This window comes from Equus quagga, chromosome 12 (genome assembly GCF_021613505.1).
Source record: "Equus quagga isolate Etosha38 chromosome 12, UCLA_HA_Equagga_1.0, whole genome shotgun sequence".
Taxonomy (NCBI): Eukaryota; Metazoa; Chordata; class Mammalia; order Perissodactyla; family Equidae; genus Equus; species Equus quagga.
Window position 1 is genome coordinate 40,361,054 of NC_060278.1, and position 27,431 is coordinate 40,388,484.

General features: G+C 45.8%; 1 protein-coding gene across 5 annotated transcripts; it reads left to right on the forward strand.

Moving 5' to 3' along the window:
* The first annotated feature begins 1,992 nt into the window (after positions 1 to 1,992).
* LBR (lamin B receptor) lies at positions 1,993 to 27,324 on the forward strand. Of its 5 annotated transcripts, none has more exons than XM_046679339.1 (14): positions 1,993 to 2,120; positions 6,017 to 6,195; positions 7,871 to 8,074; positions 11,407 to 11,490; positions 11,736 to 11,928; positions 12,973 to 13,169; positions 14,778 to 14,832; positions 16,787 to 16,978; positions 17,898 to 18,001; positions 18,938 to 19,063; positions 22,447 to 22,615; positions 24,367 to 24,447; positions 24,541 to 24,663; positions 25,408 to 27,324. In XM_046679339.1, exons 2-14 carry the CDS (start codon positions 6,031 to 6,033, stop codon positions 25,566 to 25,568), a joined length of 1,854 nt encoding a protein of 617 aa, XP_046535295.1. In that variant the 5' UTR covers positions 1,993 to 2,120; positions 6,017 to 6,030; the 3' UTR covers positions 25,569 to 27,324. The 5 variants fall into 5 exon arrangements, with proteins under 5 accessions (XP_046535295.1, XP_046535294.1, XP_046535296.1 ...); XM_046679338.1 differs by lacking the exon at positions 1,993 to 2,120 and adding an exon at positions 2,584 to 2,824; XM_046679340.1 differs by lacking the exon at positions 1,993 to 2,120 and adding an exon at positions 3,143 to 3,161.
* Positions 27,325 to 27,431: the final 107 nt, after the last annotated feature.

Genomic DNA, 27,431 nt, shown 5'->3' on the forward strand with positions numbered 1-27,431 from the left:
ACGTGGCTCTTTAAGTGACTTTTGCTTTATATATTCAGAAAATTCACAACTTACTAATTAATTGTGGGTGACAAGCAACTCTCTGAGAACTAAACCTGGAAATTCTCCACTCCCAAATCTACACACTTTTTAGTAGTCTCTTAAAAAGATAAAGAGGAAAAACCAACAGTTCCTTTCTGATTTTTCTCAATATACTGTGGTTCTCTAACTAGAAACAAACAATAATTTTTGCCTAGTTTCTCTGATGTCAAAATCAGTTCTGTTTTAAAAGTGTGTTTAGTAGATAATTTATAAGGTAGAATGTTAGCTAAACTGATTCTAGTAATTTATAATCTTTTCACTTCATTTTGTTATGACGAGACTTTATAAGCCTGACCTTTAAAGTGAGGGTTTTTTTAAAAGTGAATTTTCTTTTATTTCATAAACGGAAATGATCCAGGAAATGTGTGTCTCAAGGGAAATCCAGGGAAATCTTGGTTCTGGGTAGAACATATAAGAAAAGAATAATGTAGCACTGCTTGGCTCTTAGGAAAAATAATGATCTTAGGTCCCCGTAAACCTGGTGTAGCCTTTTCATTTCTGTGTCATTTACTGCAAATAATGAGGTGGGGCTAACACTATCTTACTTTAGGTGTTAAGGCCACTCAGGCTTAGGGCTTTGCCAAAAATCACACAGGTTTTCTGACTTCGAAGTGCAGTGTGCATTTCTGTAGCTCAGATTTCCACCCAGGGCAAGTTTGATGACAATGATAATTGGACGTCAGAACTGGTTCTGGGAAAGGCTCTGACGAACTCATCATGTGAATGATGTTAATGATGGCGATAGCTCAATGTATCAGCTTTTTTTTTTTTTTAAAGTAGTAACCCTGAATGTTTTGTAGTTATAACCGAGAAAATGAGAGCTCTTGTGCCTGAAGCTGGGCTCTAAAGGAAACAGCCTATTTATTATTATAATTTAAAGGATAGTGCTTCCAAAAAAGAAATTCACTTAAATTTACCTAGTAAGTTAGGTTAACTAGTAGTCAGGTTAAGAAATACTTTGATTAAAACCACACTGCAAAATGGGGAACTTCAATGGACTGCTTTAAACTCTCGACCTCAAAGGAAGGAAGCCAACTAACCAATAATGATAACTGGAGAGAAAAAAGGTTTAGGATCCATAGCAGAATCGGAGTTAACAATGTAATGATTCAGCATTTTGGAGGCAGATTGAAACAAGACTCGTGGGCTACAGGTTAAGTTGTATCTCAGAGTGTAAGGCAGAGAATTTTCTGTTCCATGCCGCACGTTACTATTTTCTAGCCTATCTCGGCAGGACCTCCTCTTAATATTAACCCCGCTCCTTAAACCAGTCATCCTAGGAACCCTGCGAGCTGTAGGGACCCTTGGACATCCTTTACCACCCGCTCCGCCCACTGGCCTCAAGCTGTGGTCCAGGTCGGTTTCTACCCAGGCGCAGCCACCGCCAAGACAAAGGAGCCCCTGATCGCCTTCAGACCCACTGCTTGGCCCGGAGGCTTCTGGAAGATTTTAACACGGTCAGGAGAGCACTAATAGTGTTTCAGCAAGTAGCATCTTCGGCCTCGGACGGCTGATCTTTAGTTAGCACGATGCGAATTTATTATTTTCTTTGTAGCTTTTCATTATCTCTTTCGCCAAGCCCCCTGGCACCCCAAACTCTCCGCCGCGCATCGCCAGGCGAGCAGCGGGCGCAGGGAGGGGAAGGGCGGGAGCGCGCGGGCCGCGGGCGCCTGGGCGGCCGAGATAAGACCGGGGCGAATAGACGCCGCCGCGCCGCACTAGCCGCCGGCCCTCCGACCTCGGTGCCCCGGCTGGCCCGCTCGGCCGCGGGGCGGGGCGGACGCGCCACCCCGTGAGACCAATCGACAGCGCCAGGGACGATTCAAAAGGAAGGGGGACCAATGGGAGCCCTGTGAGGCCCCGCTGGGGGCGGGGCTAGCGTGGGGGGCGGGGCCTGGCGGCGCGCTCCCGGGCGCGGGGCCGCGGGGCGCGAGAGCGCGAGAGCTCAGCGGGCAGCGTCGCGCGCGCGGAACCGCCGCCGGGGTGCTGCTCGGCGCCCGTCCCGGAGCCGTTCGTGTTCCCGCCGGAGCCCGGCGCAGGTGAGCGCTCGCAGCCCCGGGCCGCTCCCCGCGGCGCAGACTCCGAGGGCCCGGGGCTGGGGGAGGCCCGCGGGCCGGGCGCTGCAGGCGGGCCGGGGACCCCGGACCCTGGGCGCCGGGCCTGACGCCGCGCCCTCGCCCGCCCCTCCTCCGGGTCGATCGGGGCGGCGGCCGGCGAGCTCGAGCGCGCCCGGCCGGCCCGCTGCGGAAATGCAGCTGCGGGTTTAAATTGCGCACGTTTCCCTCCATTTTGGACGCGCGCGTCGGGGTAAGATGATGTTGGCCGGGGCGGATTTGCGGGCCAGTGACCCTGCCCGGCCCCGTGTCCCCGCCCTGCGGCGCCCGCCCTCCCAGGCCCGCCCCGAGCGCCGTTTTGACAGATTAGCGGGTCCCGGCCGTGGGGAGGCAGGAAAGGCGCGGCAGCCGGGCGGACGGGGAAGTGGGGTGCAGGGCTGACTTGACCGCGCCCGCGCGTCACCGGCCGTGAGGGTCGCAGCCGGCTCGCTTGGTGGCTGTGCAGCGCGGACTGCAGGGCTGCTCGCCTGCACGGGCTGCGTTCCCTCCGCCGGGGCTTCCGCACGTCCAAAAACAGATGGGCAGGTTTGCGTACGCCTGCGAAAGCTCGGTCCTGTTTGACAACCTTTTAAAGACTTAAAAAAAAATTCTTCGTAATGACACCCTCCAGCGGTCTCAAGGGGCACTTAGTAAGCGCTTGATTGCAGAGGGCCGGGTTCCAGGCGCTGCGCCGGAATGATTGCGCGGTCTAGTGGGGAGGGCAGGCTGTGGATGGCTGAACGGTGCCGTGGATACACGGGCAGCGCGCCGCCGATCGGAGGGGTCTCGCCGGAGCGAGTGTGCTGGCTCACCGCTGTGTGATGCATGCACCGGGCCAGAGCCGCGCTGGCGGGCCAGCCCTCGGGGACCTTGCAGATGGACACGTGTAAATCTGTGGTTACGCTTTGTAGCAGCTGCTGTGAAGGAGAGGATGGGGGCTGCGGAGGAGAGCCGGGGCCCTCCCGGAGGCTGGGCGGCAGGTCCAGCGTAAGTTTAGTTCTGAGCGCTGTCTGGGGAGGAGGGCAAAGTGGGAGTAGGAGGCGAATGATGGTTCCCTTAAGGTGTTTGTGTTACTTTGGGGAAAAGTCGGTCCCCTTGGCCTCTGGCGCCCGGAAGGTGGCGTTTTTTTTTGCATCCTGCGGCAGGGGCACGGGACAAGGCCAGGGGTTGCTGTTTGCGTTTTGCCCAGTAGGCCAGCCTTGGGCTCAGGTGCTGAAGGGGGAAGCTGTCAGTCTTCATTTGAGCTTCCCTTTCGCCGCCTCCTTTGGACCAAAGACCCTTGTAACCCCGCAAGCAGCAGAGAATAGCCGCGGTCTGTTGTGCTGGTAAATAGTAACATATTGGAGCCAAAACCTGTGCGGATTCCAGTGCCAGCTGACACTGAAGTTAGCAGGCATGTGGCTTAATCGAAAAAAGGGTCCCCATGTTTCCACTGCTTATGAGGAATGAGGACATTGTGTTCAGTAAACAAAATTTTTCTTTACAAACACACTTGGCCTAAACACCCCTTGTAAGGGAAGCCTGTCCCTGCGTCTCGGGACTCCATTAGGGGTGTATGATGACAGGCACTGATGTCGTGGGCTCTTCTGTGCTATCCTGGCTAATTCACTTGTGCAGGAGATTATATCAGGATGCGATTACACGGCTTTGTCATGTGTGACAATGGTGTGTGGGTCTTGTGCAAAGTGGGAGTGCACGTAATGTTGCTGGTTTCATCCTTTGGAACATTTGTATATAAGGTAGAGGTCTCTTAAGGAGAGTGCTGGTGTGTTCCTTTTTTCTTTTTTAACCACCCTATGAAAGATTGCTATCAAGTCCCCATTCTTAACTTTTTTCAAAAGATTAAGCTTAGCGACCTAACAGAGATCCACCAGATGTCTTAATTTGTTTAGCCCCAGATATTTAGTTGGTAACAGAAAAGCTCTTTGGCGTTGACCTGTGTCCAGTATTGCACAGATCTATGCGTGTGGTGTGTGATAGGCGCAATGGAACGATGCCAGTAAACAAATTTTCAGAAAGGTACAGAATTTTTGGCACAAAGGCCTTTTGAAAAATCCAGGTGGCCCCTAAAAGCCTGAGGGACTGTGTTTCAAAAGTTTATAAAGAGTTGTTGGAAACTTGAATGGCATCTTCCTGTAGAAAGATATCATTGTCCTCTTCCAACCCGGTTGACCAGGGTCGGAGAACTAGTGCTAACAGTGGTTTGATTTTCGGGGGTCCAGGAGGAGAGGGCACGAGAGGAGAGAGAAGGGAAGGCACGTTTCCTTCCTCTTTCTTGGTACTCGGAGGCTTGTGGCTGAATGTTGAAATAGGCAAAGCTTGCTGTTGTCACCTTCCTTTTTTGTGCCCCTCGTCCGAGTCCCAAGGTGTCCACTGTCCCCTGCTTCCAGGCGCCCCTCAGGTGACTCCTCAGCCGGGTGTGATTTCATCCCCAGAGCCTCGGGGCTCCTCTCCCTGCTGCTCCCCGCCCAGACCCATTCATTACCCCGACGGATGCTATCTCGGGATGCCATCTCGGCTGGGTGTCATGGAGAAAGCCGGCTTGTTAAGTGTTCTCTCAGGCGATTATCCGTGAAGAAATGTGGTGCTTAGGAAAGTTTTCTCAGGAGGGTGTGGGAATGTAACTTTCTCCGTTCTTCACTCCGCGTCTTCGGAAGTTCTTGAATGTTGTTGTAGACTCAGCTCTTGACAGGGGCCGGGGGAGGAATGTCTGTTTGTTATCGGGAATTGCTTAGCTGGTGAGATGAAAGTGCCTTAGGAGAGATTTTTCTGTCATGCCGCCTGCTGCTTAGACGCGGCCCGGCGCGTTCGGGTGGTGTGGGAGAGGTCAGAGGCGCTGGTTTTGTGATGTGGAAATGTGGATCTGCTGGTGGGGGGGACCGTTACTACCAAAGAGCTGGGAGACCCTGCAGTCAGCTGATGTTTGAAAAAAGGGTGGCAGACAGGCCTCAGTCACTGGCAGTTCGTGCAGATTGCTGTCGCTTCTTAGGGTGTTGTTTATACAAGGCTTCGTGGGCCGTGTATGGGAAAGAATGTGATAACTGGGCGTTGATGTCTGCTGTGGCTTGAGAGTGACAGGCCGAGATGAAGGCCAGGGGCACGTGCTGGCCCAGGTATGTGGTTGGCAGAGTTACTTGGACGCCTTTGGGATTTTGGCTGTAAGACTTGAAAGCTTTGTGAAAGAACCCCAAATTTGCTGTTCATTGTAGATTTGGGATTATTTTTCTCCTCTGGTGGGTTATAGTAACGTTAATTATATATCCTTGATTTTCCCTGATAGTCTGTTTCATAGAGTTTACTGTTTCTAATAAAGGTGGTAACTTGTTAAAAATTAAATACATTTTTAAAGGCTTTGTAAGACTATATGCAAGTTTATAAATCAGAAAACGTGTCCTTTGTGAGATTGTGCCTTGTTTCAAGAAATATTGTCATTGTAGGTGGGTAACATTGTGCATAGTGCAAACCATCTGCTGGCTTGACGTGTTGTCCTAGTTCATCCTAGTGTCACTTCCATGTACCCCAGTGGCGGAGTCGTCCCGTGTAAAGTGATTGCGGACGAGACAGGACAGAGCGGAAGGGGCAGCCTCTGTGTGGCCCTAACTCTGCCACTGCATGCCGTGTATTCTTATGCCCGTGGACAAAGCAGTTAACATCTTTAAGCTTCAGTTTCCTCACCTTTAAAGTACGGGGTTGTGCACTCTCTCCTCCAGAGGCCTTTATGGCCCTAAAAGTTTGACCACTTAAAAATTTCGGAAAGTTGTATGTTAACGTTCAATCTGTGAAAAAAGACAAACATCAGTGTATATGCATTGACTCCATTTCTTTTCTTTAAAACTCCTCAGACTCATTTTTGAAAATGCCAAGTAGGAAATTCGCCGATGGGGAGCTGGTGAGAGGTCGGTGGCCTGGGAGCTCACTTTATTTTGAAGTAGAAATTCTGAGCCATGACAGCAGCTCCCAGCTTTACACGGTCAAATACAAAGATGGAACCGAACTTGAGCTGAAAGAGAGTGACATCAAGGTAAGCGCTCCTGTGGTTTGCCAGATGTGTCTGTGAGGAGCGGGAGACGACTGTCGGTGTGGCTTTTAAGCTTCGAGCCGTGAGTTCTGACTGTTTGGAGGCGCAGGGGCGCGTTCCTGCTTTGGGTCAGACACTGTTATGGGCTCTGGGAGTGCATGAGGGACAGCGCCCTGTTCCCGAGGGGCCCCCAGTGTGCTGGGGGGACAGGTGCTTACAGTGCTCATCTCCCTGGTTGAATGCATTCTGTGACAGGGTTTACTGGGCTGCTGGCGGAGCATGTGGAGGTGAGGGAGGGGCCCTGGGTTCCAGGAAAGGCTCTCAGAGCTGGTGACACCTGAGCTGGGGGCTGAGACCAAGTGGGGAAAACTCAGGGGTGGAGGGAGTGTCTTCATCAGAGGGCAGCCTGCCAAAGGCTTGGGGTGGGGGCATGTGGACCCCCAAGTACTGGAAGGGCCTGGTGGGCGAGGGTCAGCGGAGGGTTAAACAGGAGCCAGACCTGGAGCAGTGCGGGCTTCATCCCGAGCCCTGATGATTTAATCAGGGAAGTGGCATCAGTTAGACTTGAGTCTGGCCCAGGGCTTCTTGGCTCATCTGGGGAGGGTCTGAGCTTTAAAATGTCTGATCCATGGTATACAAGCACTTACGTAAAATAGCATAAAATGAGTCAGTAGACAAATGCAAAGGAACACATACGAAGGAAAAGGCCTGACTTTTTATGACCAGATCCAACAGACATAAAATTACTTTGTTGAAATGCGATAAAAATTTCTACTGACCTATTCTCAATTTCATTCCTTCTTGCACATCAATAATGAACAGTTCTTGAACCCGTAGCCTGTGAACCACAGTTGAGTGCCCTAGACCAGGGGTTGGCAGAATTTTTGAGTAAAGGGACAGACAGGAAATGTTTTAGGCTCTATGGACCATGTGGTTTCCGCCGCGGAGTGCAGCTCTGGGCAGCCTGGAGGCGAGTGGACATGGCTGTGTGCCAATAAAACTTTATTTGTGGACAGTGAAATTTGAATTTCAGCTAATTCTCAGGTGTCATGAAGTTTCATTCTTCTTTTGGTTTTGTTTGCAATCATTTAAAAAATGTAAAGCCATGCTTAGCTCCTGGGCTGCCCAAGAACGGGTGGGAAGGACCTGGCTGGGGTGTGGTTTGCCTTCTTCGGGTTGAAGTCCCTGGAGACCCTGGGAGGAGTGGTTTGGAGTGGGCACGGCAGGTAAAATGCTGCTCAGTCGTCCCAGCTTGTGCTCGTTTTCCGAATCTCCCTGTGCGTGTTGTTCAGAGAGAAACTGTGGGACTAGTTTCCTGTTAGTGTCTGTGTGCTAATTTCTTTTGTCCCATGATCTCAGTTTTAATCATAGTTATAACTCTCCTTGGATACGTTATTGGGAAAATGTACAGCTAATTGGTTTAGACACACTGATTTCATGGCAATACCTTCAGAAAAGACTGGGGAGTGGAAAGGCTGCGTTTGCCTCGTGAGAGATGGCTTGTTGTTGCAGTGTTTGTCACTGGCCTCATCCGACCCCTTCTCAGAGCCATGATTTCCCGTGATGGTTTTAGAGTTAACGGTACCAGTTACTGCCTTTGCGCCCCTCTTCCAGTTCGGGTCTGCCTGCATGTGTTGCGACTTGGGGTAAAGCTCTTTGCCTTCTCCTCCCTCTCTAGCCTTTAACTTCCTTTAGGCAAAGGAAAAGTGGCTCAACTTCCAGTTCTCCCTCCAGACGGCGAGGGAGCAGGTCGAGGTCGCGCTCCCGGTCCCCTGGCCGGCTTCCTAAAGGTTCCCGCCGGTCCGCCTCTGCTTCGCACCAGGCCAGCGTGAAGGAAATGAGGAAGGAAGTGTTGGAAGTCAAACTGACACCACTGGTATTGGTACGTGTACGCGTATTTGGGGGATCTTTATCCTTACTCAGTGTTTAGTCTGCCAAAACACAGTCTTCCACTTTATGTCTGTGTGCTCAAATTATCTGCAGTTAAAATATTAAAATGTCAGTGAAACATCAAATCTAAGGTGATGACTTTGGGAGATGAGATAAAAAATGAATGTTTGGAAGAATGGAAATGCTTTTATAAATGCTTTTAAATACCAATGAAAAACAATGATCTTAAGTTATGAGAGTGCTCTTTAATATCGTGGTTTAAGAAAAAGCAGTGTTTAAATTTGAAATGGATGTAGATTGTAGGTTGAACTGAAAAAGTTTTTATAGTGTGTAAGTTCTTGTATAAAATGATGACACAGAATTGTATGTTATAAAAACATATTCTTGCTCTCTGAGCATCATTATACTTGGTCACTTTCCCTCTTCAAAGCTGGTCATTTTAACGGAATTGCTTTCAAAGCTCCAGGTTGGAAAGATCCGGGTATAGGAAGGAGCCTGTAGGACCTCGCGCAAGGACTATTTTAGATGGTGGGCAGAGTGGAAACTATTCTTTTAAAAAAGGAATTGACTAAAGGTCATCTTTTATTCTGTTCACTTAGTATTACCTTTTTTCTGAATAAAATGCACACAGACTTTTAATAACTTTAAAAGACTGGATTGTGTACATACTGTTGGAGTTTTACGTTTAAAATATTGGGACTAGCCTTCTGCGTTCTGTTTTTCTACATCATTTTTGTTGTACGGTATTGTTTGGATATAGACCATCAATTGTATAGACGTAACATAATTGTTAAAATCAGCCTCCTTATTGATAGACATTTAGGTTTTTCTGTTTCTACATTTTCCCTCTTGGAAACAATCTCAGACGATCTGACACTTCTTGGGGTAAATTCTTTCTAGTGGAGCTGCTGGGCTGGGTGGGCGGAGCAGCTTAGCGGTCTCCGTACATGGCGCCAAACAGCTCCGGGAAAGTTGGTCCCAGCATCGGCAGCGTGGGAATGCCCATTTTCTCATTCTGAGTGTTCTAATGCTGATTTTTTTTTTTTTTTTGGTCAATATGATTGTCAAAGATTTTCCACTCACTGTTTTAACTTGCATTTTGATAGTTACTGGGGAGTTTGAACATTCTGACTGTCTCTTAGTGGCTCGTTGCCATCACGTGACCCGGGTGATGGAACAGATGGTGCTTCCTGTCACATTTTCATTTTGAGCATTTAGTGACCCTTATATTTTTACCGTGTAACCTTCCTGTGCTCCTGGTGACCCAAGAGCCACAGCCTGGCTTTGCTCCTCCCCAGTAGAGCGCTGGCTCGCCCGTGTCCCCACTGTGGAGTTGAGAGTGGCGGGTACGTGGGAAAGAATGTGCTTATGCTGCGTGTAGCTGTGACCATCACGTTGTCTCTGTTCTTTCGACCCCTAAGTGTGGTCTTTTGCAGTAAGTTGCCTCACTGTGTCAATATTTTGTTGGTTTGCGGTCAGCAAAGTTTGGGTTGGCCTGACTAGCGGTGTTCAGAACTACATTTGTGGTTACCGTAGATTATGTCGGACGTTTGAAAAACGGAGAGTATAGTATTTACCTGGCCCGTCTGCTGCCAAGTGGCTCATTGGCACTTTGGTAAACTTAGTATATGTTGAATGTTATCACTGCTCAGGTAGACCTTGAACTAGAACTTGAGACTATGTTAATGCTGTCTTCCGCCAGCTGGCCTCCCAAAGGGTATGCTTGCATTTTTGATGTGTTTTCCCCCTCTCGGTGTGTTAGTGTTAGAATTTGTCGGTGACTTTAAAGGAGCAGAGTTACAGAGTTAGCCATGCGCTGTCAGAAAGCCTTTGCAAGTTAAAGCACTGCGCCTGTACAGTCTGATGAGAAATTCCCTCCACTGCTTGAAGAAAGCGAGCACGAGGAAGGAGATTGAGTCAAGAAAAGGGACGTAGGGAGGGAAAATTTAAGGTTAAATAAAAGCCAGGCAGCATGCAATTCAGAAAATAGGCAGTTTGGAGGCCACTAGTACTACTCCATTGTGGTTAGTGCTGTGGAGTGGATTCCGACTCCTGGCGCCCCTGTGGACAGCAGAGCGGAATGTGCCCGGTCTTTTGTGCCATCCTCTCCCCCCCAGCACTATATTAGGCAGTGTCCCACTGCTATTCACAGGGTTTTCATGGCCAGTTTTTTCAAAGTGAGTGGCCAGGTCCTTCTTCCTAGTTTGTCTTAGTCTAGAAGCTCCACTGAAACCTGTCCAGCGTGGGTCATCCTGCTGGTGTTTGAAATCTTGGTGGCATAGCTTTCAGCATCACAACAACACAGCTGCCACAGTATGACAGCCGACAGATGGGTGCGGTGGTTCCCTATAGGAAATGAACTCAGGCCACGGCGGTGAGAGCGGTGAATCTTAACCACTGGACCACCAGGGCTGGCAGTAATACTCCATAAGTACCCAGGATTTCTTAATTTCCCATTATTGGCTATTTTCAGGTGGTGAATGTCATTTTCTCTCTCTCTTTTTTTCTTATGCTGAGGAAGTTTTGCCATGGGCTAACATCTGTTGCCAATCTTCCTCTTTTTTTCCTTGAGGAAGACTAGCCCTGAGCTAACTCTGTGCCGGTGTTCCTCTGTTTTGTATGTGGGTCACTGCCACAGCATGGCTGATGAGTAGTATAGGTCTGCACCCAGGATCTGAACCCTTGAACCCAGGCTGCTGAAGCAGAATGTGCCAAACTTAAGCACGAGGCCACAGGGTGGGGAGGAGGCCCTTTTCCTTTTTTTTTTTTTGTATGAGGAAGATTGGCCCTGAGCTAACTCTGTGCCAGTGTTCCTCTGTTTTGTATGTGGGATGCTGCCACAGCTTGGCTGATGAGTGGTGTGTAGGTTGTCGCCTGGGATCCAAACCTGCGGACCCCGGGCTGCTGGCGTGGAGCACGCAAACTTCACCACCACACCACTGGGCCGGCCCCTTTTCCTCTCTTTTTTTAACCAATTAATGAACTAGTTTACCAATTTTTACTTATCTACCTCTCATAGCAAATATTATTAGAACATCTGTTATTGAACGCTGAAGTGATAACAGTCTAATTTTGTTTAAAAGATGAAAGATCTTATGTAGAAATATGTACTATAAGATCCTATCTTTTGAGGATTTGGACACTTTACTCAATTTTATCCTGTTTCATTTTTAACAAAAGTAGGCTGAAATTCTTCAAAATTAAGGCTGTGAACATCTTTGGTTTGTTTTATTGCTTGATTTCACGATAGTAAATTTTACCATCATCTTCCTTTTTAATAAATTACGATTCTTATAGTTCAGTGTTTTATGTTCTTCAATTTAGAAGCCATTTGGAAACAGCATCAGCAGATACAACGGGGAGCCGGAGCATCTGGAGAGGAACGACATCCCGCTCAAGAGCACGCAGGTGTGAAGGGTGCATTGTCACCTCGGGGATTTCTTCCTTTGTTAAAGCGACTTTCTCTAGAGAAGCACCTGGAAAACCATACTGACTTCTTGCAATCTTTTCTAAAGTTCTGTCCTTAAATTAAGACTGAGTGTAATTGAACAAATTTATTCTTATTAGTGTACAGCTGTATTAAGATGCTAATGTCATAGTGTTAATGGTAGTTATTGACTACACATATTTAATACTTTTTCTTGTTTAATTAGGAAAAATTTCATTTGCCACAAGAAAGTAGCTATGTATCTACACAGTATAGCCTTCGTCCCAGAAGAGAAGAGATCAAATTAACAGAAATCGATTCTAAGGAAGAAAAAATAGTTACAAAAGCCCCTCCATTGGCGAGAACCGGTGAGGTGACAGGCACATGGACGAAGGACTGGGAGTTCGGAGGAGCACCTGGTAGGCGGCAGACCGGGGCTGGGGCTGGCGGGGCGAGTGCTGTCGCTGTGGGGTGACCAGGAAGGGCTTTTCCCTGCGGAAACCTGCAGCGGGCCCCGTGGGGGCCTGAGGAGGAGCCTTCCACAGAAGGAACAGCAGGTGTGAAGGCCTGAGGGGGGAGCATTTTGAGGATTTTCATAGAGTAGAAAGGGTGCTCTCATGGCTATGTTTAAGACTTTTAGCAATCTGTTAGTCGGTTTTGAGCGGAGAAGTGTGAAGAAGTGAGAAAGGAAGGTTGGTGTGAAGTTGCGTTTGGGAGGACGGTGAAGGGTTAGGGACAGGGCGCTCTGCTGGCGCTCAGACCTGAGGGGCAGGGCCTGGCTCGGCAGTAGCCGTGGGAAGAAGCCGCATGCACGTGGTGGGGTCCTGGTGTGACCCTGCCTTCTGGGCAGCTGATGATGAGGGTCAGGGACCTGAAGTGCTCAGAGGCTCCGAGTTATTAAGTGAGTGGGACTGTTGAAATCTTATGTGGTAGTAAAAGAAAACACTTCTTGGCCAAATGGTTAAAAGTCCTGCATGGCTTCCTTGCCTTGTGTTTTGTAAATTATAACCATTGGCTAGCTGGTGTCCAGCATCACTTAAAATCTGTGCCCAAGTTACACGACTGTGATGTTATTTTAATTGTTAGAAACTGAGGGATATAAAGATTTTTGTTTTCTAAGATCAGGCTGAGATGTTTGAGATGTTCTGATCTTCAGTTTGCTGGAGTTTCCACATGTCTGCTCCCACAGTGGTGGGATGTTAAACGTTTCAGAGCTTGGTTTCCGAGGTGGAGTGTAGCTGCTCAGTGCTGGACATCAGCTGTGTCACTACTGTCATGCCTGTGGTTGCTTGGCCACTGGACGTGACAGGTGGAGATTAGGACTTTTTGTTGGGATGTCAGACAGTGGTTTCAAACAGCTAGCCAGACTGCAGCACTGACCTTAAAAAAGACCAGATGATTCTTGAAAAAGATAAATAGACTGGATGGGATCTTGAGCCTCGAATGTCCACTCGTTGTCGCAGGTGCATTTCTCATCATGCTCGGCCTGCCTCCCTTCCTCTTCCTGTTGCTGTTGATGTGTCAACAGAGGGAGCCCAGTCTTCTGAACTTCCCGCCTCCTCTGCCAGCCTTGCGTGACTTGTGGGAAACCAGAGTGTTCGGGGTCTACCTCCTCTGGTTTCTTCTGCAGACTCTGTTCCACTTGCTGCCAGTTGGGAAGGTACGTTTTTGTTGGTAGGGCAGAGTATTATGGGATTTCCTCCCCTCTCTCGCATGTTTATGTAAAGAGGTTTACAGGAGTTTTGAGGTTGAAAGCCGTCTTTGCTGATAACTGCTCAACTCACTTTGTTAAGCCTCTCCTTTTGGATCCGGTAACGCTTGTTGATTAAGAAGAACTTTGAAAACCTGTTTGAGGTTCCTTGTGTAACTTTCCAAACCAAATAGAAAAGAATAAGCTGTTTTGCAAAATAGCTTGACCAATGGTAGAGGCTGCTGAAAAAAATTCCCCTCAGTAGATGTTATTTCAGATGCCCGATTTTAAATGATCAATTAATTGATAAGCTACTGAGCTCAATGGACTTTAGTTTGTACCTTTTACTTTTTTTATTATGGTGAGTTTCTAAATTTCATCTCTTTCAGAAATTTGTTGTCGGAGGCATTTATGCTCTTTTCCAACTCATGCAATGTCTTTAAAATTTGTCCTCGTTGCTAAGTGTAGTTTTTTCTTCTTTTAGTAGAATGCTTTACTTGGATAGGTTTAAAGGAACACGAGATTCCCTAAGCAATAAATGATGCATTTAAAGATCTTATTCTTAGGGCTTTGCAAGTTCACCATCTGTCTGTAAACTGAAGGATCAGTTTTCCTAGGAGTGGCGAATGCCAGTGACCGGCGGATAGGGCCACAGACTTTCAACACTGTGGAGTCTCGCCACGACATTATTGCCCTAGAGAGGTGCACCCTCAGGCGTTAGTATGATGTGGCTGTGCAGTAAAAATCACAGACGCACATTAACTGAGGTAGAGCTGGTGCAAACTAGGTAAGATTTATTAAGAAAAGCAGTTCTGATGGTTAAAATTTTCATATACATATGTACACATATATATATAGTCACAAACTAAAACCCAACACAGAGTTTGTTAGATACTTTTAGTAGATAAGGATCTTTTGAAATTAGCTTGTGGGGTTTTGCTAATCCTGTGATCTCAAATGAGTATTACATTTCTCCTGGGTTTCCTTTCGTAGCTAATGAAGGGTAGTTTATAGTTTAGCCCAAGGCAAATGACACCATATTAATATTTTACAGTTTAAAGTGAATAGCAACATTTCTGAATAGTTATTTTGGGGAGGAAGATGTGGCTGCCGTTGGGCAGAAGGACTTTTTACCTTAACTCGTCCGGTCCGGGCATGTGTTTCCGGAACCCCTCTCTGTGGGGTGTGTGTGAGTGGTCCAGATGGTTGGATTTTGTAAGGTAGGAAGTCACTGCAGGTTTTTGAGCTAGTGGTCAGCTGGATGCAGAGGTTTGTAAAGCACACTGAGTCTTGCGGTGGCACGTGGGGTGGTGGGGGCAGGGTGGCTATGGCAGTAGTCACGCTACCCTGAGAAATGGTGACTAGATTTACGTTTAAGATGAATTCCTGAAGGTGGAGTTGCTTCATCAAAGGGTTTGCCATGAAGAGTTTTGAAACTTGTTACTAAATTTCTCTACTAAAAGGTGATCTTCCTCCTTGGGCATGTTGAAGTTTGCGTGATCTTAGAAGACATTCATAGGATGGTAAAGTGTTATACTTTTTAAAATTTTAAATTAAAAAAATCTTTTTTCTTTTAAGGTTGTAGAAGGAATGCCTCTTGCTGATGGAAGAAGACTCAAGTATAGATTAAATGGTGATTTTTTTTTTTAAGACTCAAATTGATGACTTGATGACTTCAGCGTTTGAGTGTTGTACTTTTTAAACTGTCCAAGCCGTAGAATAGAAATTCTCTCTCAGTAGTCCGAAGGGCATGCAGATAAGCTGCTCACACGTGCGTCCAGCCTGTAAAAATGGTGCATGTAAAGTCACAGAGCCCTCAGTCCCTCTTCATCCAGTTGTGTTTTCTCAGTAGCATTTATCATTAATGGAAATAACTTTCTTTGTCTGTGTGGACTGTTTTCCTTTGCTTGGGAATTACATTATAAATTTTCATTCTTGACCTTTTATCCTATCACTTCTTACCTCTCTGACTTTGGATACTTTTTTTTGGTGACTTATCAGCATCCACTCTCTCTGAAGTCACTGCTGGGTTCTAAAAGGGAAGCCAGCAGTATCTTAGGTGCCCTCTGCCTTTTGTGCTGGGCTTCAGGGCCTGACCTATGCGGGGTGCGTCACACTCGTTTGTTGTACTGTCAGATACTTCGTTCCCTTTTACCAGATCCCTTGCCACTGGAACCAGATTTAGAATCAGTCTCTCTCTCTTTCTCTGTCTGTCTTGTCTCTACTCCAGCGAGGCTGAGTCTGGGTTTTCTCTGTGCCTTCTGGGCTGTTGACATCCGTGTTTGGTGGCCTTCCCTAGGGGCCGATGTCCTTCTTTGCTCAGTGGTCTTGATTTCTGTCTCCGCTTCCCTCTGAGGGGCTGGCACACCCAGAGGCTGAGCACGGTGCCCGGACTCGAAGCTGTTGGAGCAAGTGGGCGAGGCTGGACTAGTCGCTTGATCCTTCTTTCTGAAATTTCCTCCTCTGAGTACTCGGTTCTAGTATTATGAGATTTTACCATTATAAACCAAGGACATTCCTAAGACAACTTGAATGGTGATTTTTAATTCACAAAGGTAGAGAGCAAGAAACTGCTTTATCTACCCTTCTTTTTCTTTAATATCCATAAATTTTATGAGAGTTAAATGAATGTTAAAAAGATAAGTTGAAAGTTACTCTTTGGAGTAAACCTGATATGTGGAAGATGTGTAATAAAGTAGAGATGACCATTTTACTTAACAGAAGTTTTGACTTTAGAATTCTTGTGTGAATAACAGCCATCTCTTTTCTGTGTTTGACTGTTTACCCGAAGATCATTTCATGTCTTTAGTCAGAACACGGCTCCTGTAGGCACTCAGCACCTGAGAACAGAACTGTCTCTTTAGCTGAAAGGAAGAGCAGAGTCCTTGCGGCCTCTCTCTGCTGGGTCGGCCTCAGCGGGCCTGGCTCCGAGCGCGGGTCCCTCTTGTAGCGCGTCCCAGGGTGCTTTTAAATGTGGAATTTCCTGTGACCATCCCTGGGCCCAGCAGCCCCCACCTGACATCCCCTCAGCTGGATGCCTGCAGTCCCTGCCCGGCCTCGGGGGCATTCACATGGTGGCCTCTCCTTTGAGGGTCTTGAGATCTGTATTCTGGGTGGTAGAATCTGACCAGGATCTTTTGAAACCATTATTGATAAGTTATTTCAAGTAAAAATATTTATAATTTTTTAACTACCAAGATTGCCCTAAAGACTTGGAAGTGTGTGTTTGGTCCAGCTCTGCTAACAATTAGCCATTTGACTTTGGGCCTGAGGGTGTGGATTATGTGAATTGTGGGGTTCTCTTTAGCTTTTGAATAGTGAATTTCTGTGCACTGCTTTTTAGCTTTCTCTTAATTAAAAGCAGGCAATAACTGTTCACCATGAAGATGGAACATTTGAAAAACTGTTTGAGAGAGATGGTATCTTTATTGAAGATTACCCCTCATGGGCATTGCTGGTTGGTGTTTTTGTGTGTATTTAGCCTGAAATAGAAATTAAGATTTAAAAAAATAACACTGTGTTATTTCCTAATGGTGTAAGTCTCATGTGAACCCTGGTCAACACTAACTTTTTGCCTCTTTCTTAAGGATTCTGCGCCTTCATCCTGACGTCGGCCGTCGTCGGAGCGTCTGTCTTCTGGGGCGTAGAGCTGTATTACGTGTACAGGCACTTCCTGCAGTTCGCACTGGCCGCCACTGTTTTCTCTGTGGCCCTGAGTGTTTATCTCTCTGTGCGGGCCCGGAAGGCGCCCCGGGAGGAGCTGTCCCCTGCCAGCTCTGGTGAGCCGAGTGAAGTGCACGGTCGTGGCTGCCAGCTCCAGCACATTGCTTTCTCCCAGCTTTAGTTTATGAAAGATGAGAAGAAATAAGGAAAAATAAAAAGATGAAGAAAAAATGTAAAGGAAAATTTAAAGGAAGAAAATTGATTTGATTTTTTCTTCCTACTTTCCATTTCTCTTCCTTTTTCAGTCACTGGATGACAGTGAGACATTTTAGTAACTTACGTAACATTTTAGTAATGTTGGTAGCATTACAATTTATGACAAATATTTTTTTTCTAAAGATTGGCCCTCAGCTAACATCTGTTGCCAATCTTTTTATTTTTCTTCTTCTCCCCAAAGCCCGCCAGTACATAGTTGTATATTCTAGTTGTAGGTTCCTCTGGTTGTGGCATGTGGGACGCCGCTTCAGTGTGGCCTAATGAGTGCTGCCATGTCCGTGCCCGGCATCTAAAGTGGAGCGTGTGGACTTAACCACTTGGCCACGGGGCTGACCCCTATGACAAATATTTTTTGTCTCAAATAGTAAACTCCTTTAACAAAAACACAATAGCAAAATAACAAAGATTGCAAATTAGTTGATTCTGACCTAAAGTATTTAAACATTTAACAAAATTAAGCTGCTTATTTTAAAAAATTGTGAGTCTACATTAAAAACCTCTAAGTTCCCTTAAAGTCAGGGCGTCTGGCCCCGTGAGCCCCATATCTGGTAGCATCATGGATGCTTCCAGATGGCTGGCGTCCCCAGCACCTCTGTCCTCAGTGGTCCCTCTTACTTTCACTGCCACGCCTCCCCTCACTGGCTGTCTGCCTGGCTCCTGGAGGCAACTGAATTGTGACCAGGTGGTAGACAACAGTGCATGTTAAAGCCTTATAATTGGGTTGGAATCCTGTTGGGATAAGAACTTTTCCCTCCTCAGGAAACGCCATCTATGATTTCTTCATTGGCCGCGAATTAAATCCTCGGATTGGGACTTTTGATCTCAAATACTTTTGTGAATTGCGCCCTGGATTGATTGGATGGGTATGTCTTTTTTTCCCTTTAATTTCAGTTCAGTAGTACAAATGCGATTTGCATTGAGAAAGAATTGTCGACAATTTTAAAGTAAGCTGTGGGTGGTATAGTTTTAGGAATGGTTACAGCTTTCCACAAATCTGTGTACTTAAAATATTTTCTTACTGTAAGTATCGTCCAGAAGGTTAAGATTTCCTGTTACAGGTTATTAAACACTAAAAGCATTTGTTTTATTTTAATTATGTCAGTTTATATTTATGTAGGAAAGTGACAGGGTAGATGAATTCATGTGAGAAAAAATGTATTTGTCTCCCCTTTAAAAAAAAGTATTGGACCTAATTTTAGACTTGTAGTAGGGTTGCAAAAATAGAGGAAAGAGTTCCGTTATGTCCCTCATCCCACTTCCCCGAGTGTTCACGTCTGGCATAACCATAGTATAATTATCCAGAACAGCAAATTAACATTGCTACAGTAGTAACGAAATCCACACACCTTGTTGGAGTTTCACCCGTTTTTCTACTGTGGCCTTTTTCTATTCCAGCATCCTCCACAGGCTTCCACATGCATTTAGTTGTCATTTTGCTTTAGTCCCCTCTAGTCTGTAATAGCTGCTTAGTCTTTCCTTGTCTGTCATGACCTTGACGCTTGAGGAGTACGGTCAGTTACTGTGTAAGAGGGTCCTTTAATCTGGCTTAGTCCAGTCTTTTCTCATGACTGGAGTGATGATGCATTTTTGGCAAGAATATCAGAGAAATGATGTGATGTCCTTCTCAGGCGTCATATCAACGGATCCATGATGTTGAAATGTCTTATTACTGATCTTACCGATTGCTGATGGAAGGTGGTGTCTGCAGCCTTCTCAGCTGTGAAGGTACCGTTCTCCCCTGGGTAGTTGCTCTGTACCTGGGGAGGTTACTCAGACTGTTCTTGCCCCCTTTATTGCAGGTGCTTGTTAACTTGGTGATGCTTTTGGCTGAGATGAAGTTACAGAATCGTGCCACTCCATCCTTAGCAATGATTTTGGTTAACAGTTTCCAGCTCTTATATGTGGTGGACGCTCTCTGGAATGAGGTAAATAATTTTAGGAGCAGAGGCCGTGGAGGCAGATGGCTTTGAGGGTGGGTGAGTGACCCTACCCCTCACAGCCTCGGCTTCTTACACAGAGTGAGGGGAGTACAGTGGCCTTTGGGGCTCGTGAGGACTAGATGAGGGGTCAGTCCGTGGGGTGCTGGAGCTGACATGCAGGGAGCGCTAACAGACGGTGAGTGTCAGTGAATTTGGTGATACTTCCGTCTATATCAGCTGCTCTTTTAGATACTAAATAGTTAATGTCTGTGGATCTTAGCTTTGTGGGTGGACTGATTCATATAAATAAAATTTCTTTATTATATCACATGAAAATGGATGGACAGATTGTCATTGAAATAGGATAGTGATTTTTAGATTGTCAAGCAGCTGGTTCTTAAATAATGGGAGAGATGTTTTATTGTTGATATTTCAAAATATGAAGAATAGCTCTAATCAGATGGATATAAAATCAGAAATCATGACACACTGAGGAAACCAGTTTCGATGAAGCTGAGTCCCTGACAGGTGGCTTTTCTCACACGTTGGTGAGTCAGCAGTGTGTCCTGCTCCTGGAACACTGGTGAACGTTTTGCTAATTGTCTGGCTCAATTAAACATATTCCTTTTAAAAACAATTTCTTCCTCAGGCCTATTTTGTAACTATTGTATCATATTTACTGCTATCTTTGAAATCATCTCCTCCAAATTCCACATTGAGTCTTTCAATTTTAACAACAAAATTGGCAACCCTACCTTGTAATGCTCCAGAACAAAGTTTCCTGACAGTCTGGTGACGTTTTGAGAGAAGGTCCCTCTCCTTTGAGTCTGAGCTGGGTTTTTTGTTGTTGTTTTTATTGAGGTAACATTGGTTTATAACGTTATATAAATTTCAGGTGTATATCATTATATTTCGGTTTCTGCATAGACTATATATAATGTTTACACCCAAAGTCTAATTACCATCCCTCGTTGTACACGTGTGCTGGGCGTTTTTGAAAACTGCGTTATTTGGTCATCAATACCTTACCCTCCCCACCTCTCACTGAGGCTGGTCCTAATTTGGGCCTTGCTTGTAGGGCCATAGAGGGTATTCTGTTAAAAGGACTTTGAAAGCTTGGTGTCAATATTTTGGTAGTATTCCTTTTTGGGAGGATTAGGACCTTTTGAGGTAAACAGACCTCAGAGTCAACTGGAGTAGAGAGTCTGGGTGAGGGTTGATTAGAGGAGTTTAGTTGACAATGGGGTGGGGAACTTGAATCCCAGGGGGCAGTGCAGCTGAGTGTCTGAGGAGCCGCTCCAGCCCCGTGGATCTGATGCCGTTTGTAGACCTTTAATGAAGCGGTGTCCGCTCACACATCTGAGCCTCATCTTCCTCGAGGACAGCAGGAGAAATGGAGTGCCCTTCGTGTAAGGGAGGCAGGGACCGGGGTGGAGTCATGTCTACTCAGAATTAAACATGCTTTTGAAATTTTAAAAAACCCAATTCTTGTAAATGCACTTAGTCTTGGCAGTGTAGGTCTTTCTGCTGTGATGCAATAATCTCCTAAGTAGCAGGTGGGTTACGTTGTGCAAGCCAAAGGGTCTGTCACTGTTGCTTCATCACCCCGGAGATTTCTTTTTTGGTGAGGAAGATTCACTCTGAGCTAACATCTGTGCCAGTCTTTCTCTATTTTGTGTGTGGGTCCCCACCACAACACAGCTTGAGGAGTGGTGTAGGTCCGTGTCCAAGATCTGAACCCGCCAACCCAGGCCGCCGAAGTGGAGTGTGCTGACTTCACTCACTGCGCCACGGGCTGGCCCCTCAGATTTTTTTTAACTTCCTTTCTGGTAGCTTTTTGAGTATTAGTAATTCTTCCTTCTAGTTTTTTCCTTCCAACTTTCTGTCATGTAGTGATAGTCACTTTTTAAGTAGCTTAGAAATTCATATTTTCTAGAGATTTGGCCAAACATTGACTTCTGTTAAAGAACCGAAAATGTTTCCTTCTTAAGTCAATTTTAAGAAAATCCCAAGGGGAGCGGATTGGAGTCTGGAAGTTATTTTCTCTGTGTGTTATCAGCATCTCAGCCAGATCATAGTAAGCTACTCAAGAAACAGACTTTGTTTTATGATTTTCTTCAGCATCTGGCACCTGCTGGGCACTTAGCAGATGCTTGATACCTTTCCTGTTAGGTTGGTTGATAGAAATGCCTCCTTGGGGAATGTGCCACACCTTAAGAAACAGAGACTAGGAATTTCGATATAAATGCCCCTTCCTCTGAGCCTCTGCTGGGGCGTCCCGTGGAGCTGTCCTGTGGAGCCGTGTGGGTCCGCAGAGCCCGCATGCCTAAGAACAGGCGCTCTTGGCTGGAGAGGGAGCTGAGGGCCCAGAGTTGGTGACACCCATTTTTGTGTTCCATAGTCTTTTTGCTTGCTTTCTAGAAAAAACTGCTCTTTGGAGGTATCACCCTTTTCCTTTGACCTAGAGCGCCAGTTCTAGGCGCAGAGCCGGGACTGGCTAGTTTCACGGCCAGGCGGGAGGAGGCAGTGTGGACGTACCTGCCGGCCAGGCCTGCAGGGGCTTGGCCGCGGCAGCCTTTCCACGGTCCAGAGTCTGGTGTGCAGGCGTCCGGGTTGGAGGGGGTCTGGCTCCTTGCTCTTGCTCACCACACCCCCGAGAGCGCTCTCATTTTATTAACTCTGTGTGAAGTGAAGCTGGCAGTGTCCCGTATTGCCGGGAGCTTATTTTCTTGTGTGGACAATCTGTGAAAAGCCAGATTTGGATCCGAAATTAGAGCGGTGCACGAAGAATTGGAACAAGTGGCTGGTGCTCTTATGACCCCTTCACCAGAAGCACTCTGAGTACCCACCCCATGGCAGGGTGGTGTGATGGGCAGTGTGATGAGCAGTGTGCTAGGCGCCGGGGCGGCACGTGGAGCAGTGGCCCCCGCTTTTCTCTCCTAGTCTGGTGGGGACAGGGTGACTTTGACAGCTATGGCACAGTCGCACATCAGCTTCAGCCTATAGGCAGGTGGTCGAGTCTGAGAGGTCCCTCGTCTGATGGGAGGGGTCAGGAAGGCAGCTCCGGGGAGGCATAAGCTGAGGGTGGAGAAGGGCATCCGGGCACAGGGAGCAGCCTGGGCAGAGGCACGGAGGTGGGGAGGCACTCAGAGATCTGCTGTCTGGGGGTCACAGAGTGACTGGAGCTGAAGTCAGTTGAATGACTTAGTGTCAGCCACACGCCCAGGGGACCAGAATACCCTCCCCCGCTTTAAAAAAATTTGGGTTGGTGTACCCTCCCCTGGCCTTTATGAATCTGACTGTAAACTGGTGCTTCACTTGAATACTTTAAACATAGAAGCCTTTCTCCTTCAAACGTCTTCTTCGGTCTTCCCCCCGTACCCTTACAGGAAGCGGTGTTGACGACCATGGACATCATCCACGACGGATTCGGGTTCATGCTGGCCTTTGGAGACTTAGTGTGGGTTCCCTTCGTCTACAGCTTGCAAGCCTTTTATCTAGTCGGGCATCCAAATGAAGTGTCGTGGCCAGTGGCTTCTCTGATTATTGCTCTGAAACGTGAGTCTCTGTGTTACACGTTATGACTGGGTCTGCTGTGCTCGGTGGCGCCTTCCAGATTGCCATCATTAGCTCAAGTTTGGAGTAATTTGTGATGGATGAGAGATAAAGAGATTCTTGCATCTTACAAAGGCAAGGGATGCTTCATATCTAGGTTCTTTAGTAGTTTTCTAGGTTCTTTAGTAGTTTTATAAAAGGTAATTTTAAACATCATTCTGTTTTTAAATTTAATACACTTAATTTAAATTAAGAAATTAATTTTAAGCTTAATTGTTTTAGTAATGATTAATTTTTTTCTGTTGAGGGCCTGCTTTTCCTGGGAGGCACCTTAAAAAGTAGGAAGATTGGTCTTGCCTTCACAGGGCTTACGTTCTAACAGGAGAAACAAGACGCTCAGATACGGGTGGGAGGCGTGAGAGGGAGCCCGTGAGAGGGACGTACAGAGCAAATGGGGGGAGCTTCCGCTTCTCTGGGGAATGTTACTGTAAATTTAGTGGAGCATACAGTGTTCGACCTGAATTCCAGTGAGTAAACATGGGACGGGGGTAGAGAGGCCAGGCAGAGGGAGCGGCTCAGGTGGAGTGAGGGGCGTGGGAGCTGCGTTTGGGAAGGAGCGAGGAGGACCGTGTGGGGGAGCCAGGCCCATTGGGGGCCCTCACGGCTTAGCTCAGGACGGCTTTGCTTCGTCGCACCGGTCATTACACCTCCGCCAGAGGGAGGGCAGGGGGATTGGCAGTGAACTTCAAATGCAGCTAGTTTTGCTACACTAATTAGTATCCGTGAGAGAAGCAGTTCCAGCTGTTGGTTACAATTAAGATTTCATTTCATCGATGGTTTGGTTATCTGTGCAACCGTGCCCGTGTGTCATTCAAGACAGTGTATGTATATTTTACAGTTCAGCTAAAAAAGAATTCTTACTACTTTATTGAAGACTGACAATGTAATAGTTAACAGTAATATGTCTGGGCCTATTAACTTTGACATTTTGAATTTGAAATAAAGCTGCCAACTTGTAGGTTTGTAGTGGGATTCAGCTTATATTTGTGTGTAAGAGGTTCCAGTCCTGATGCTAAGCTGCACTGTTATTAATAAAGCCTTCATGCTGCGCCAGTAGGTATCATCAGTAGCAGAGGAGACATCCCGTATTCTTGATTATACTGAGCTCTAGTGTGGATTGTGTTGCACTGTGGGCTGTGTTAGATTTTACTCACCGATGTAGCTCTGTTTGTTAGCTGTGCCTTCAAGGTCTTCATTCCCCAAGTGGCTGGGGAAGACACTGTGAGAGTGAGATCTCAGGATAGCTATCATCTTTTGACATTCCAAGATGGAGAGATTTTAAATTGCTCTTAAGAAATCAAACTATTCTCTGCTTTGTTTTTTTTAAAAATTTTATTTATCTATCTGTCTTTTGAGGAAGATTAGTCCTGAGCTAACATCTGCTGGCAATCCTCCTCTTTTTGCTTGAGGAAGATTGGCCCTGAGCTAACATCTGTGCCAATCTTTCTCTACTTTATGTGGGACGCCGCCTTAGCATGGCCTGATGAGTGGTGCCATTTCCGTGCCCAGAATCCGAACTGGTGAACCCCGGGCCGCCAAAGTGGAGTGTGCAAACCTAACTGCTGTGCTACCGGGCTCGCCCCTACTTTGGACATTTCTTCAGAGCACAGAAATAATTTCTAAGTGAAATTACAAGTGCTTTTAAACGTTAGATTATATCTAAATTAACATTTGAAATTTTTTAAAAATTACAGTTTGTGGCTATGTAATCTTCCGATGTGCAAATTCTCAGAAAAATGCGTTCCGGAAAAATCCCACTGATCCAAAGCTTGCACGTAAGTATTGGTTCATATTTATATTATTTACATTACATGAAGATTTTCTGTCTGTCTAGAGGTCATTAAAAATGTGTTTTTATTTTTACCTAGATTTGAAAACCATTCATACTTCCACGGGTAAGAGTCTGCTCGTCTCGGGATGGTGGGGCTTTGTCCGCCACCCCAATTACCTGGGCGATCTTGTCATGGCGCTGGCCTGGTCCCTGCCATGCGGTAAGCATTTAAGGGGAGTGCTAGTTTGGCTCTGTCTCTGGCCCCCAGGTTGTATGCATCCTTTGCGGGGACAGCGTGGCCGAGTCAGTGTGGGCCTGGGACTTACCCGTTAAGAGGCCGGCCTGCCCGTAGCAGGAGCTGCCCCCGCCCTGGACGCCGCTCTCGCACAGGCAGCGTCCATCATCCAGCTTCGCAGGGGAGCTAGGAACTCATAGAGCCTCAACTTGTACTCGAAACTTCTAAAAGCAAAGTTTTAGTTTTAAACTGTGCCTGATAGCTTTTCTTCTAAGCACTGTAGATGGAAATTAATTTACCTTTTGATTCGGGACTCAGAGTACATAAATTCTGAAACACTTCAATTCTTAGGAAGAAGACCAGATGGTTCTATTTTGTGTGGAAGGAGCGTGGTGTGGCCCAGCCGGCAGTGGCAATGGTGGTGGTTCTTCACTGATGGCCTAAGGGGGGAAAGGGAGAGATTTGCCTTAAATATGAGGGCAGATGTTCTGATGATGATGAATTGTCAGAATGGATTAACTGCTCTTCTCTGAGTAGCTTTTAATTCAAATACTACCTTCTGCTACATACAGATAGGATTTTATGAAGCAGTTTAGTTGATTTCTCCATTATTGGGAAAAATGAAGTAATCTTATGGGTCATTTTTGGAGGATTTGGGGAAAGGCAGGGAAAACTTAATATTGTATAGTGGTAAAAGTGCCTAATGCAGTTTACTCTTGTGGTCCCCAGGCTTTAATCACATTCTGCCCTATTTCTATGTGATCTACTTCACCTTGCTGCTGATCCACCGAGAGGCCCGAGACGAGCACCAGTGCAGGAAGAAGTACGGGCTGGCCTGGGAGAAGTACTGCCGGCGCGTGCCCTACCGCATCTTTCCGTACATTTACTAGCTCCGCTCCAGCCCGGCGTCTAACTGCTCCTGCACTTCTGGCTTCCATTTGCAAAAACAAGGAAAAAAAATCCCAAACGAGCCTTCTGTTGTTGCACTGACAGGATCTTTAAGTTTCCTTTTCTTTTTGAATTAGGACTGTAGAACCACATAGTCAGTCTTTTAGTAAAGCCATGTTTATTTTTATTAAATCATAGCAATTAACATGAAAAATATAAAGAAGTTAGAATTTGTGTTCTAATAGGAAGTTTTCAGACCTTTAAAATCTGCAAACAGAAAACAGTCTTATAAATGCACTGAAAAGAATACTATTGTTGTTTATGGTTTTTGATTACTTTTCCAATTTTGATTTTTTTGTTTTCTCAGTTGGCTTTTACATTTAAAGTACATTTGTTTTATTGCAGTAAGAGAATAGAATTTTCATTTGTTTCCCCTTAAATTACTTACTAATGATGTGATTTGAAAGTAAAAACTGGTCCTGCATTAAATGCTCTGTGTGAAGGGGAGGATGAAGGATTCTTAGCAGACACTGTGGAGGGGAGACCACTAGCAGTCGTTTGTTTAACTTCAGCTTCTAAATCTATGTTTGAAACTGTAAATACGTAGCTTTTATGTAATATATGGTGACTTCAGATTTTTCTGTACAGTATTTTGAATGTGAAATAATTGTCAGGACTAAGTATCTTTTTAACAAAAACATTTGCAGTATTTTAAATTAAGTTTTGTAAAGTAATACATGTGAATTACAAATTTTGAAACAATTAGAATTCACTTAATATTGTATAAAAGATGCTTTTAAAACATAGGAAGGGTGTTTTTTAATCCAAAGTGTGTGAATTTGGCTTTGCTACCTCAATTGCAGGTGTTTGTTTGCCTTTTATAAACTGTTGCAAATAGAAAAAATAGAATAAATATATATTTTTGGAGTAACATCTTTATTTAAACATTTTTACACAGACTGATGTTTGAAAATTTGCCATTTCAGGCTAATATTTTTGTATGTTTTTGACTTTTTTAATTAACCTGTGTTTTTGCTACTGTTTAGCTCATGCAGTTTATACCGTGTTTTGTATATGCTTTATACTTGCAAAACTCTCTTCCCTTTGAACGAGTGTGTTGTTCATCTTTAGAAGTCTGTTCATCCAAAAACAATTTAAGGGAATAGCTTAAAATCATTTTTCTCTTTTAGTTTAGTTGATGTGCATAAGGTAGCTGTAGCTGTTAAATTCTACTTAGGTTGATAGTCTCATTATTACTTGTCCTATGATGGAACAGTGGCAAATTCACTTTGTATTCAAAGTTGAATTGTGTGTGGGTTTTCAATGACACATTTTGTGCATGAGCCATGGAGATGCGCAGTGTTCATTCGCTGTGCTGCAATTTGAAGTGTCTGTAGCGTCACGTGTGTGCTCTGATCATGAACTTGGTTTACTGTAGCATTCTGTATCTGGAACCTTGGAATGTGGTTTTGGTGAAACTGTGTTTTATCAGTTCTGATGTACAGAAGCAGTGTTTTTATGATGCTTTTCTCCTGCCATATTCTGTACTAGATTCAGCAAGGAAGCTTTGGGGAGGAAGAAGGACACTGAATTCTTTCCTAGTAATGCAAAAAGAGCCTGTTAGCAGCACAGGTCTGCAATTTCTGGATATCAGCTGTCATTTGTTTTTAATTTCGTTTTTGTCATGTTTATGTGACAAGTTTTATAATGAAGTTTTGGGTTGGAAATAAAGTTGAAAATAAAAAGATGGTGCCTGGATCACTTTGGAGCCTCATTCTTTTTTTCGCCTGTAACTCTGGGATAACTGGGGCCAAAACAGGAGGCCTTAGATGACCACCCTCACCCAACACTTGGTTTTCTCTTAG